At 38.2% G+C, this 15,018-nt stretch overlaps 1 protein-coding gene across 2 annotated transcripts in view; it reads right to left on the minus strand.

The window, feature by feature from the left end:
* Positions 1-15,018, minus strand: part of HMGA2 (high mobility group AT-hook 2) — a 137,642-nt gene that overhangs the window by 10,623 nt on the left and 112,001 nt on the right. For both annotated transcript variants that reach the window (XM_057555890.1, XM_007179756.3), the window contains one exon: positions 1,436-1,468. In XM_057555890.1, the coding sequence (XP_057411873.1) occupies positions 1,436-1,468 (33 nt within the window). The remainder of the gene's footprint in view (positions 1-1,435; positions 1,469-15,018) is intronic.

The following is a 15,018-nucleotide window of genomic DNA, read 5'->3' on the forward strand; positions in this document are numbered from 1 at the left end:
CAAAGTTGTTAACAGACCACGTAAGGTTATTAATCTACTGTTCACAGCCCATGATGCAACAGCGAACACTGCAGTCTCCTTTGACCCCAGTGCACAGATTTATAAATTCATTTGCTCTTTTTTAAAAAAATTCCTTCCTGATTTCCTTACTGATGAAGCATGAGAGGCTAAATATATTTGGGATCTCCTACTTAAAAATGTCAAGTTCGGTTTATATTTTGTTTTGTTTAATATTGCATAGAAACACTTGAACACAGTGTACTTATTTTTAGTGCCCCCAACACTCTTGGCTTTTGGGAAAGGGAACAGCTATGAGGATGATTTTTTTTCATGGAAACTCTGTTTTTATTCTATTTAAAGCACATGTGTAATTATTCAGATGCATTTCCCCTGTGTGCTTTTATATCTGTTTAGAAGCTTCATTTCTCTTTCAAGCTGCATTTGTAAAGAATAGTAGACACAGGAGATTGTCTGAATGGTCTTTCCCAGGCAAGGCAACATTGTCCCAAGAGAACAGGGTGCAAGGTACAGTTTTAGAGACCTCTAAGGAAAAGATCCCATGGATAACTTAAATTATATGAAAGATCTACAAAGAACTTGGTAACCCATGACACTGCTTAATAACTTACTTCAGCAGGTTCTGCATGATACACCTAGATCTCCTGGGCATCTCTTTCAACCCAGAAAGGGAGAACAGCAAGATATTTTCATATTTTAATAAAGCTCACATACTTGGCAATCATGGTTAATTTATTCTTCAAGATATACTTCCTCAATAAGCATGATTCTTATGCTTCTATGTACAGATTACAGTTGGGACAAGGAACTCCAGGCATACGGAACAAGAGAAGTAAAGCTGGTTCCTAATTTTGATGTTGCCAAAGACGTCAGAGACTGTGATTCAGCCTAACTGAAGTGAGATCTGAGAGTTCATCAATAGCAAAATTAGTATAACCATTTCCCAATTTCCCAGCCTTCTTTGGGAGTGCTTTGGGATCACCAAATGCTATGGAATAATTCAATGAATAGATATGTTTCCAGTCATGGATCATGATATATTTTGTGGCTAATAAGTCCTGTATCAGGTCAACGGAATATGGATAGTGAGATGGAAAGGACAAAACTTGATGTTTAAGAGTTGGCAAAACACATGATAAGATTAAGTATTTGTCTTATATGAGGCACTAAAAGGTTTTATTTTTTAAAGTATTTTTATTTGTTCCGTATACTTCAGGCCTTGATCTTTTAGAGTTTTTTAAAACCTCAGTCTATGTATTCTTGACTTTGTCTGAAGGATACAACAAATTTTCAAGAATACTACAATGCTGACATAATCAAGACTAGAAAAATACTAATTAAAGGTTTAATTTGGGGTCATATTTTTTTCACTTTTTATATTAACTGGGGGAAAAAAAGCATAATGACCATCTCTTACCTGAGCAGGCTTCTTCTGAACAACTTGTTGAGGCTAAGAAAGAAAGAAAGAAAAGAACTGTTATTATTTAAAAGGAAACACACATAATGAAAATAATCAAGTATACATGTTTTAAACATAGACACTTGTCTGCAAAGACAAAAATTTCAAGGTTCAAATGGTTTATCTCACGTTAAAGGGTGTTTATTCATTATCTTCACATGTTAAAGAAATACAATGCAGGTTATCTCCATTAAAACAATTCCCAACTAAGGTCTGCAATACATACCAATTACATCAAAATAAACTTGCTCTTCTATTCACTTTGTTTTAGCCTGTATATCACAAAACTTAGGAAGTGAAAGGGCCTAATTTATTAATATTTTGTTTTTTTTAAAAACCAGCTTTACTGAGATATAATTTATATTCCATAAAATTCACCCATATGAAGTGTATACGTCAAAGTTTTTTAGTATATTCAGAGGGTAGTACAAGTATCACCACAATCTAATTTTAGAACAATTTCACCTCTTGTGAAAGACCCCGTATCCATTATCACCCACTCCCCATTCCCTCCTGCTCCCCTAGCCAACCTCCCATCCCTAACCAATCACTAATCTACTTTCCTTCTCTATAAATTTGCCTATTCTGGACATGTCATGTAAATATATGGTCTTTTGTATATTTTGTAATCATACAATATATGGGCTTCTTTCACTTAGCATAATGTTTTCTAGGATCATTCCATTATAGCATGCATCAGTAATTCATTCCTTTTTATGACCAAATAATATTCCATTGTATGGATATGCTACAATTTGTTTACCCATCCATCAGTTCATGAACATCTGGGTTGTTTCCAACTTTTGGCTATCACGAATAATGCTGTTATGAACCTTCATGTATAAGTTTTAGTGTGTACATGTTTTCATTTCCCTTAGGTACATAACTAGGAGTGGCATTTCTGGGTCACAGAGGTAACTGTACGTTAAACTTTTTAAGGAGCTGCCAGACAGTTTTTCAAAGCAGTCTCACCATTTTACATTCCCACCAGCAATGTATGAGGATTACAATTTCTCCCCATATGTGCCAACACTTGTTATTGTCTGTCTTTTTAATGATAGACATCCTACTGGGTGTGAAGGTGAATGCCATTGTGGTTCCGATTTGAATATTCCTAATGGCTAGTGATGTTGAGTATCTTTTCATGTACTTTCTGGATATTGGTATATCTTCTTTAGAGAAATGTCTATTCAAATCTTTTAAAAATGTATTTGGCTTTTCATTATTGAGTTATAAGAGCTCTTTATATGTTCTGGATACAAATCCCTTATCAGAATATGATTTGCAAATATTTTTTTCCATTCTGTGGGTATGTTCACTTTCTTGATGTTACCATTTGCAGAATATTTTGTTACACCTATACCTGTGTATCTTTCTCATCTATATGTATTTAATTCTGGATGTAGTGCAAAACTCCCCTCTTTTGAGTGAAATACCTGAGGAAACTTTTTTCTACTCAGCCTAAATTAACTGTCAAATATGTAGAGTATTAGAAAAATATTTAAATTATTCTTTGGTGTTGTAAAAGGTGGATCTGAAGCCCAAGTTTTTTAATGGATTACTTCCAGTACTCACTCTCATGTCTGAATATAAGCCTTATTTATTCTATCTACACATCCCTGAGATTTGCAAATACAACGGAACCACTTTGATGTGGGCAGTGACATGCTTCTGTGGTACAAATGAAAGAAATAAAATTGCTACAGAAGTTAAGGTAAATTCACTATATTGTGAAGGGGTAGAGCTTCTATTCATTTTCTTTCCTCTCAGAATTTCAGTGATGGTGTGATGTCTTATTGCCGCTATAGTAAACGTGTTTTATAAAAATCATCAGAGCTTTTTTTTTTTAGATGAACAAGATAAAAATAAAAGAAATGGCAAAATACTTTTGTTTACTGAGAAAAAAAAAGTTTGTGTTTAAACCACAGTAGAGATGACATCATAAAAGCCCAGGTTTTGAGATGATGTTTTCTCCAGGTGGAATCCAACCAAGGATGATTAGGACTTCTTGCCTCTTAGGATTCAAATGTGTGTGCTAAGAGAGTATTCATTTCAAAAGAGTCATTTGTAAGAACAGACCACTTTTCTTCCCTCTCTTTTTTTCCTGCTGATTACACCTGTACACATGTTTACTCCCAAACCGTTTCAAATCCACACACATTCTTGCAGGCTGACTGGTTCCTACCGCTCAGAAGTCCCCCTCCTTTTTTGGCCTAGGAGCCCACATTCATGTGACTCCTGCACACTGTGGGTCTCAATGAAATCCTCTGAAAGGGCTGCCAGCTCACCCAATTTTCCATGAATTAGGTCCTGACACTTCAATGAGGAGAAAGACAATGTCTGAAACCCTGCCAGCCCTGGCTCCCAGCCTAGTTCGTGTCACAGAACTTCTACCAGCTGCCCTTCCACACAGCACTTCATACTTTTCAGACCACCAAACAAACAGACCCTTGAGGACTTTCAATGCCGGTTGGGGTTCTGGCTGCCAGGATGTTTTCCCAGCCTCTGGCACCCAATGGCTCCAGACTGTGCCGAGAACGTTTTCTGTTGTTGTTATTTTGTTTTGCTTTTATTCTTATGAATGGCTTTGGTAGAAAATGCAGATGGAAGCACAATACTACTGCCATTCATAAAAAGGGAAATGAAACAAACTGCTGTCTGGAAATTTTGGGGGACACCAAACAAACTGCAAATCTCTTATCTTCCTTGGGGCATCTACTAGCTTAGATACCTAGAAACCAGTTGCCCCTCAGGGTTCTTGTCATTAGAAGCATGGTCGACCACTACATTTTTCTAAGAAAAAAACTGATAATATCAACTGTGCATATTAATCTTGAGTGTGGTTAGCAGTGTATTTCCCTGCACCTTAATAAATGAGTAATATTTTACACATGCATGTCCCATATAGAAGCTAAAATCCTTTCTATTTTCAACATCTGCCCCTTTGTGACTGGAAGGACCCAGGCCTTGTTATTTTCATTTGCTCACAGGGAAACTAAGGCAGAGGGAATTTAAATAACTTCCATGAGATCATTTTCTAAAGCTGAAACAACTGGGGTCTCCTAATTCTCTTAATCCCCCATATAATGCTCTGAGGAAACCCATTCTCAACCTTTTAAAAACAGTCAAATCCGATTCAACCCAGGAGGATAAGCTATACTTCATGGCCTTGGTTTCCACCTCCAGATTCAGTCTTCTCCTTGGGATCTCTCAGGCTTCCCCTCCCCACCCCGACTCCTACCACAGCCAGGAAGCCTCATGGTTTCGTCAGCAGGGCTAGCTCTGATTCTCCTAGGCTGCTGATGGAGAGTGAACCTTGGGGGGCAAGAGGCAGGTCTGCAAGGTCCAGCTGTTCCCCCTCCCCGCTTGGAGATTCTGCCTTTATTATCTGCTGTGGAGGGTCTGAGGACATCCCTTTTAAAGGCATGGGTTTCACAACGACTGCTCTATTGAACAGATAGCAAAGTCCTCCAAGCTGCTGATTAAGACACTTTTATTTATTTTTTTAAATTTATTTTTGGCTGCGTTGGGTCTTTGTTGCTGCACGTGGGCTTCCTCTAGTTGCGCCGAGTGGGGGCTACTCTTCCTTGCGGTGTGTGGGCTTCTCATTGTGGTGGCTTCTCTTGTTGAGGAGCACGGGCTCTAGACACGTGGGCTTCAGTAGTTGTGATGTGCGGGCTCAGTAGTTGTGGCTTGTGGGCTCAGTAGCTGTGGTTCGCAGGCTCAGAAGTTGTGAAGCACGGGCTTAGTTGCCCTGCGGCATGTGGGATCTTCCTGGACCAGGGATCGAACCCGTGTCCCCTGCATTGGCAAGTGGATTCTTAACCACTGTGCCACCAGGGAAGTCCCCTGATTTAGACACTTCTGATGGTTCCATTTCTAGTTAAGTCTGTGCATACGGGGAGTTTATACAGTTTAGGCGCTCTGTAGACCTGGCATGCCAACCTTTCCAAGCACTCAGATTTTGAGTTCCTTATAAGATTGTTACACTTTCCAAATAGCTTGTAATGAAAATCTCTCATTCCGCGGTTGCATTTTAACTTCTAAAATCCAATGGGTGGAAGAGCGCTTCCTCCCAGAACAAAAGAACATCAACAACAAAGGACTTTGAAGAAATGCTTTGAATTAATATAATGTTAAAATAAAACTGTGAAGAGAATTAAAAAAACCCATCAACTGAATGAATCATGAAAAGATTAAGAAGGGCCCTCTCTAACCACGGGGACTTCAATGTGCAGTTTTCTGCAGGTTAACCCTTATATTGGACTAGCTCAGACAAATTGAAAGCACAATCTTTGAACAAATAAATATTATTGTTAAAGTCTGTAAATAGCTTAGGATTCAGCATGCTAAGAAAGTGCAAAGGATATGAAAAAGGAAAGAACCTATTTTGGGATTTCTGAGATCATACAGCAAACCAGTATTTCTCCCAATGAAAGGGAAAAAATTATTGAATTTTTAATGTCCACAGAGTATTTTGGTTTTTAAGATTTTGTAGAAAGACTCTGGTGTAGGAAATTTATTTCAGTATAATTAAGGGGCTCCCCAGCCCTCCTGAGAATCCAGCCTATGGTTCCAGGGAGTCTAGGTATTTTAAAGCTGATGCCTAGACAGCTAAGCTACCCCTTCTAATAGGTACTGAAAGAAAATCCTTTATAACAAAGAACCTGAACATTAGTAGTTCATTTTAATACTAATTTAAACATTAAATGAAAAGAGGCTTGAACTGGGCTTAACCACTCAATTTTTTAAAAAAAAAAATGAGGTACAATGTATAGTAAAGTAAGGATGATCATTATGCAAAGGGTCTTAAGTTGACCTTTGAAAGAAAATAGTCCTTCATTGGATCTCCGTGCAGATGGGTCTTTTGGTTTTATGTAAGTAGTAGACTTTTAATCTAATTATATTTTTTGTTTTACTGCCAGCTAGCAATAGGTGGTTTTGCCCCCTTGGTTTTAAAATTGTAAGACCACTGTTGAGTCAAGAGGTACTTCTGTTCCCTAGCATAAACTTCATGTAGATCGTTTTTGCATTCTCATAGCAGTATAGGGCAAGACAGATCCCCTGGCTATTTACTAAAAAAAGAATTTTAAAACCCTCATTTCTTTTGTGAGACATGAAAGGCCCCTAAAACGTTAACTCTCATTTCTAAATGAAAGTTAACATTTTAGGGGCATTTCACAGCTCACAAAATAACAGCTCACAGGATAACCTCAGTTATTTAAAATTTAAAATTAAATATGGTATCCCGCTAAAAAGATATTTGTTTTTAAACTTCCCAAAGAGTCCTTTATGGCCTAAGTCAGCTCACTGAGATAGGGGCGCTTATGTTTATGTTTGTATCCGTACAAGTGCAACCAGATCCATCTTCTGCCTGAGCTGACTGATGAATTTCCCCCACCATTTGGAGAAAATTTCAATAAACAAATCAACCTATTGCTCTATTACCTCAACTGCTTTCTGAACCAAATTTATTAAAAAGTATCAAATTGAATAAGTAGACACAACTCAGATTATATAAACTGTCCAGTCTCTATGTAAACACTCCAAATACAACCATGAACCAGGAAGGCCAGCAGCAACTTCATGTCATGTACTGTACAAACTGACAGGAATTCTTTTTGACTTGTGATTTGAACGATATCCTTTTTGACCCTTTGTCCCAAGTAGTTTAAAGTCTCAAAAGATGACCTTTTTTCTCTGTATATAACCATTTACCAAGATTCACTTTCATTTATGTGCTGAGAAATATGCTTTTTATTTTCAGTCTCTGAAATTTCACAGTGCCGTTCTGAATATATATATATATTTGAGTATACGTATACCCAAATATATATATATACATATATATTTGAATATGACATTAACCCAACTGGAGGGAGACTACCATCATCAAGAATGGAAATTCTTTCCTGCATTTCATGAAATGAGGTAATCAACACACTTGTTCATGGTGCTCTAGATTTAGTCTTAAAACTTCATTATTTCAGAATGTCAAGATTTATATTTGGTCCCTTTAAAAAATGAACTGTATGTGCTATAGGTTTTGAACCACTAAAAAAAAAAAAAGCCTAAGACCCTCTCCCTCTTCTTTTACAAATCAGATCTTATCCACGTGGAATCCTACAATAGGAAGTAGACAAAACGGTACTTCTGACTGGAGTGCCGATGCCTCATTCACATGGCCTCCCAACACACTCCCTGTCTTCCCAGGATGTCCCTGAGGCTCCTCAATGCGACACCAAGAGCTCCAGGGAATGTAAAATAACAGTCTCTGATCTCTAGATGCAAATCCTCCATCATACCCGTATCATCAGGATAGTTGGAGTCAGAGCATCTTCATAGCATTCACTCAGTGTGGTGTATACTGTTAGGTTGAACCATTTGGACTTGAGTTTTTGTCAGTCAAAACCAGTCAACTAGCAACAATTTCATATGGTTTAACCTAATAGAATCAAGGTAAGGTGGCCGTTCTCGCTAATTCAACTACATAATTTTTGTGATTTGTCATTAGGCTGTATCAGCCAACAGATTTTTGTACCTTTTATTGACCTAGATCCTGCACTCAATCTCCCTGCTTATGACTCTCCACCCCGCGTCCTGACCCTTAAAGTTATTTTGCCAAAGTTTTCTGCCAGACTCTGTGGCGAGAGAAGGGATTTGCCTTTACCAGGTGTGATGTTCTGGTGTTCTCATTTATTCTGCAGCCTTTCTTCCAGAGCACCATGTCTGTCTTTGTGACCATCTAGCTAACTTCTCATACCCACTCCAAGCCCTTCTGAACTCGACCTCTTCACTGAAACTGAATGGCTGGAGTGACTGGCATATAACAATTCTTGGTGGTTATTCAGGGTGGCTTTCTATGAAAACTGTGACTTCTAGTTCAATTTAAAATGAATGGTCAACTCTCAGTTAGTGACATACCTATACGGAAGTTGAGTTCAGAGCATTCTCTAACACCAAGTGGTCAAAAAATTATTTGATCTCCCTAAGGAATGTTTTTGGTAGTTAGATAGGAAGGTGTGTCTGAAGTTTGAAGAATTTCAGATCAAATGTTGGTTCAACAATGTGAGGATGAGACCCAGGTGTAGCTATATACAAATCTCATGCCTATTGCATATACCACTCTTACTGGGCTGAGGGTCTTCCTGTTTTAATGGCTTCCTCAGTTGAGAATGATCCTGCCCCCTAGTGGTGGGAGGCCTTAGTAAAGAGGAGAAACCATCCATCATAAGTAAGTAGCTAGTGCCAATTTTTCTCCAGCTTAGAAAAAGCCTGGGTTGGGTCACAACTTCTATATTTTGCGCCTTCCGTGTGCACTTAGAGTTGACTGCGCAACGTGTGTTCACGTGGAGCCTCAAATGGTTACAATTTGACAGTAACATCTGGTCCTTAGAGAGTAAAGGAGATTTTGTAGTTCTCTGTACAATGTCTCCTATCAAGTGATAAATCTATGGGGAGTTTTGGCAAAATCTCTGGAATTTTTGCTCGGTATTGGGGAGAAGGGGAGGTGTTCTTTATTTTCTACTCAACTTGGCTTTACTCTTGGACTTATCGCAAAAGACAAAAGTAAGCATCATTTCAAAAGTATTTATTGGATTATTATAGTAAAGTGCCCTCGCTGCAGCTGACCTTGTTTAATCTGTTCAAGGATGAGAATAGTCACAATCTGCTCTAGTTAGTGTTTATTAACATCAGCCTGCATGTGTATGGCAACGAGCCACAGTAGTTCTCATGAAAACAGATTTGAGAGCCAATACTTTGGCGTTTTTGCCTTCCTTCTGGTACCTTTCAGACACCTTCAGAATGGAGGAGAAAGATCAACGAGAAATCCTTAAAAAAAACCTCAGCGTCCTGATTAGTTTCCAAAGCCAACCTTCTACAATTTGACCTGATGAAGTTATTCACTGGCTCATTAAATTTGAATTGATATTTGATAAACTACACATCAGATGGGCACTGGGCATACAAAATGAATATGAAATGTTTCCTAGTCTCAAGGATCCTAGAGTCTAATAAGGGAGACAAATGAGGATATTAAGAGTATAACGTGAGACTTCCCTGGTGGTCCAGTGGTAAAGAATCTGCCTTCCAATGCAGGGGACGCAGGTTCGATCCCTGGTTAGGGAATTAAGATCCCACATGCCGCAGGGCAACTAAGCCCGCGTGCCACAACTACTTGCGTGCCTCAACTAGAGAGCCTGCGTCCACAAACTACAGAGCCCACGCACTCTGGAGCCTGTGCGCCACTAGAGAAGAGAAAACCTGCACACCACAACTAGAGAGAAGCCCAGTGCTGCAAGAAAGAGCCTGTGCGTCGCAACGGAAGATCCCTCATGTTACTACTAAGACCTGATGCAGACAAAATAAATAAATAAATAAAATATTAAAAAAGTATAACGTGCAATTTTAGATTAATTTTCTCCTATGTTCAATGTAATCTTAAGTGTAGAGAGGCATGCTCATCAAAGTAAAAAACGAATAATCATAAGAAAGAAGAGCTATTTTCCCTCTAACAGGGAACATGAGAAAGTAGAGGTAAGTTCACTGAAGAAAAAAAATACAAGAAATTTGAAGACTTGATATAGAGGAAAAGTATCATTCATCCCTATCACGAAAAATACAGGTAGAAATAAATTTTCTTTGCTTTCACTTTGGAAAGTTAAAGATTAGAATTAAGTTTAAAAAAGTCAGCAAACGAAACAAAACAAAAATGCAGCTATGGCAGTAGTGTTGTTAAAACCATGGTTAATTTTAAAATGATACTTTGGTGTGCTCCTGAGCTGCAGCATTTAATAGGCATTTTTATCTTACGGAAGATGGCTGTACTTTGGGGATATAAAGCATTCCGAAGTAAACAGTTACACACAGATCGGGTAAAGAATACGTTGTCCCATGAGTAGACTTCATCTCAATTTTTATGAAAAAATTTCATCTCCAAGATTTGGGGGGAAGAATTCACCCTTAGGCAAAGGAGCTGAGTAAAAATTGTGAGATTAGTGTTACTTCATAGAAAAAGAATTAATCTTGTTTCAGACCTATGTACTCATCCTACAGGTTTTTAAACAGAAACACTATGCATTTTTTGGGTATTTTTTAAAGACACAAATTACTTATTTATTCTCTTTACATATTTTTTTTCTGTATATAACCATTCACAAAGCTAGTTCACTTTGCAAATGCACACGTGGCTAACAGCACCAAAGTAAAATGAATAAATATGTGAAACGCTATGCTGTTGGGTTTTGACAAATCAAACACATGTGCATAGATGTTATGGACTAAATTCAAACTTTAGCTAATGCCAACTTTAGCCAGACAGAAGGACTAATGGTCAATAATGGATAAAAGTAGACATCTATAAGATAATGGAAATTAAATTGTATACTATAGGAGATAAGCAATAATTAATACTCCAAATTTGTTGGGGACATACTTGAAAGTCCATTTAAGACACAACGTCTTCTTAACATTTGATGGATTATTCAGAGTGGTTATATGAAACTGGATTTGGACTTGATGAACTAGAGACACAATTTTTCGTATCACATGTAATACCCTATTTTGTGTGTTTGCCCATTTGCATGGGATAGAAATCGTGTGATTTTTAAGTAGTTCTAATTACTTTTATTTTAACGAAAGAGATTTAGAATCAATACTTAGAAAACTTCTTTGATGCTGAGAACATCTGTCTGGGTCGTAGACTAAAACACTTAAAAATGGTTTTACCACTACTATATATAAAATAGATAACTAATAAGGACCTACTGTATAGCACACGGAACTTTCCTCAATACTCTGTAATGACCTATATGGGAAAAGAATCTAAAAAAGAGTGGATATATGTATATGTATAACTGAATCACTTTGCTATACAGCAGAAACTAACACAACATTGTAAATCAGCTATACTCCAATAAAATTTTTTTTAAAAATCGTTTTACAAAATGATTTGAGGAGCCAGTATTTCCCAGCAGCTATACTAGTTACACATGGAAACCGAATTTAAAAAGCTGAATCATGATTTTAGGCACTTCCTTTCCTTAAGGAAAGAGTCAGTAAATTTATTTGTAATCTCTTACGCTGTTAAGGACTACAAAGGGATAGTTTATGGGCTGAGAGCTCTATGATACTTAACTGAGTCATATCTCTCCTAGAACCCTAACTTAGCAGTATTTTCTTGGCCTTAGCCTGGGACTGACTTTAGCAGTTGAGTTGTTTTTCTTGGAGGAGGTTTAATATTCAATCCGAGAAATGTTAACTATTCCTGAACATTAGCTTATGTCCTTGAACGTTTTAAACAGTTGTAGAAGTGGGCTCTCTTCCTTGCACGTTCTCACACTTCCAGAGTGTACCCAGCACGTCTGTCTTTCCAGAGAATACCTTCTTCCTGGACCCTCCCTGGAGGTTCTCTCTGGATTAATGTCCCTTTCTTCAGAATCTATAAATTAAAACATCTCCCTTCCTTCTTCAGAAGAACCTCACATTTCATTCGGCTTGTCTTCGAAATCTCTATTTGAAACTCAAGGGGAGATTCAGGCAACCAACGCCCTGCACTATCTAACTCAGCTCTAACTCAGCTCAACTGCTCTAAAACTGATGATTCTAGCATCGGTATACTGTCATCCTAAAAACAACATGTCTTTGTTTAGACCATTTCAGAAATGTCTCTCCGAACTCTGTTTCATGATCACATCCATGGAATCAAACATTCTTAAACTACAATTCAGGATAAGGTGACATGACTCTTCATTTTATATTTCTGTTGATCATATATGAATAACAGAGCAAGGTACCGTTTACAAAGTGATTTAATGTGTACTGTCTGATTTACCCCACAACAGCCATCTGCTGTTCAGATTTACACACAAGCAAGCGGAACCCTAAAGACAGTAAATGGCTTACAAGGGATTACAAGGCCAGTATACAACGAAGCTACAACTGCAGCCCAGGTCACATGGTTCCACATCTTTTGCTCTTTCTACTATGCCGCACTGCTGCAGTGATCAGCTTATTCTGTGCTTATTTTCTTATTAAAAATCAGTGCTATACGCAGCATCTTCTCTCCTCCATAAAAAGACCATCTGTTTAAAAAGATAATAAGAGTCTAGCTTTCTAGGATTATGACTTCACTAAGAAGAAAAATGATCAAATAAGAAAAACTGCATTTTAATGTAATGATATTAAAAGATCTTAGTTCAGACGAAGGCTTCTAATATATTTAAAGGAAAAATCAGTATTAGGAAACTATTTTCATAGTAACAGCTTTCTTCTGGAAAAAGTTTTCTTGTCAAGAAATATAAATAGCACCTTCTTTCACACTAGATTTCTATAGAAGTAGAAATCCTGTCCTGCTATGTATATATATGCTTTCCTTTATTCTTTTATTTCCTTTGAAAAGTTTACAGAAAAATATTCAGGCAAGTCTGTGAAGGCTAAGATTTCTGTGATAAATGCTAATAAATTATTTTTGTTTTTTTTCCCTGTTTATCACTTGCTCTAACATGTGACGGTGTTAAAAATGTTAGCTATGAATTCCATGGTGTTTATGACATAGGAAATAATAGACACAGTTCCTGTATCTGTGGTGTTTATAATTTCATGTATTATATATAGTATTGTCTGTGAGCGCAACATGAGGAAGAATAACGATGCCTGCTTCCCATCAGATGCCATACAGATCCTTCCATACTGACTCCTCATCTACATCGTCAGACATCTCTCCTCATTCCCTGTGTCTTTCTACTCAAGAAATCTCTACGTCTCTTGCCTTTAATCCCTTGTCCTGTATGGCCTCTGCATTCACTGGCTGGTGCTTTTGTGCGTGTGTTCATTTCTTTGGAATGTGACCACCCATGACACTTATTTTTTACCCACGATATATATAAATATACACTGCCATAGAGAAGGAGTCATTTAAAACACTCCATTTAAAGCCTGCATATATATATATGTAATATTTATATATATTTACATTAAGGCACAATTACTAGTCAAAGCTGTGGACGCAGACCACTCCATGCTCCAGTCTCAGAGAAGCTGTATCTGCAAACCCTAAGCAGACCGCGCCACCAATGGAAAATTCCCAGGGAAATTGCCCACCCACCTGACTCAGCTCCTAGCACACTTCCTGTCTTCTCCATAGAGTAAATATTCAAAAAAGGTTTTCAGCTGATTTCTACACCCTCTTGGTGCCTGGAGGAAGTCCTCCTCCTCTTCCAGCTCCTCTTCCTCAGGTGGTGGTGATACCCTTTCATAGTCTTCATAAAAGGACGCTGAAGAAATGCAGATTCCTGACTCCACTCCTTGATTCAGGAGGGACCAGTAACCTGCCTTATAAATAAGCAACTGGCCCTCTGGATGTTACTCTGAGGAACATCGTCATAGGAAAACAACGCTTAAACTACAATTCTTCCCTCCAACAAGACTGTAGTTGACACGAGGGAGATATTTTTCCCAGGGATCCAAGAGTGGGGAGAGGGACATGGGTATATTTTTAAAACATGAGAAGACATATTAAATACGACTTTCTCTCCCTCGGTTTCCTGTAGATCAGTGTATGTGGGGAAGGGTAATAGAAATTTAACCAGTTTATAAAAATGTAGGTAATGAATTCTGATGAATCTCAAGTATCCCACCAAAGAAAATTCCTCTTGTATGCTTTTGGGTACAATAGGGAACCCCAACTCAAACTGTCTTAATAAGGATATTATTATTATGAATAAAAAAAAAAACCCAAAAAAACAGAAAGCCTGGAGATGATGTCTCTCCAGAACTGGTTAATTCAGCAGGTTCAATGCAGTTGGTTCAGTCCTTGGGGTTTCAGATTCTTTCTGTCCCTCTGCTCTGCCATCTTACATTTGTTCTCACTCTATCTTCCTCAGAGTCACAAAATGGGTATGGCTGTTCCTGGTGGCGCTTCCAGGAAAGTCAATGTCTCCAGGAGGAGAGACTGTCTGTCACTTCCTCTGGTCCCAAGCAGACTGCTCTGCTCTCCTCTCCCTGCAAGAGGAATGGGGTCACCATGACTGGCAGAGACAAATCAGACTTACCCCTGGGCTAGGAAAAGGGTCGCTTTCTGTGAACAAAGGAAAAGAGGGAATGGATCTAGAATAGCCATCAGTTGGCTTTGATACTCTTCCCTGTGCCATTCCTTCTGTTCTGTCTTTCAGCGCTGGCAGGTAGTGCCCTCTTGACTCTGAAATCACCTGCACAAGATTTTTGTCTGCCTTGTTTGTCCTGCACTAGGGCATAAAGCTTTTGTCTTTGTCAAGCTGTTTCACGGGAGGTAGAAGAAGAACAGGCCTCTTTGTAGAATGTATGCATTTCAGTGTTATGATTATTATGGAGATGGTTGTAGGTGGGTTTTGCTTTCCTGGACTGTTTGGAATTTTCCTTTGGTGAATCCAGATTTGAGTTCATTTCATCGTGGACCGAAGGGTGTAGCTGTTCCTGACAGTTAGTTAATGCGTGTGCCACGCTGCCTGAAAACCAGCTGTAACTCATTGGTCATGTCCAAAAGGGATTCCAGAGATGGGCAA

This window comes from Balaenoptera acutorostrata, chromosome 11 (assembly GCF_949987535.1).
Source record: "Balaenoptera acutorostrata chromosome 11, mBalAcu1.1, whole genome shotgun sequence".
Lineage (NCBI taxonomy): Eukaryota > Metazoa > Chordata > Mammalia > Artiodactyla > Balaenopteridae > Balaenoptera > Balaenoptera acutorostrata.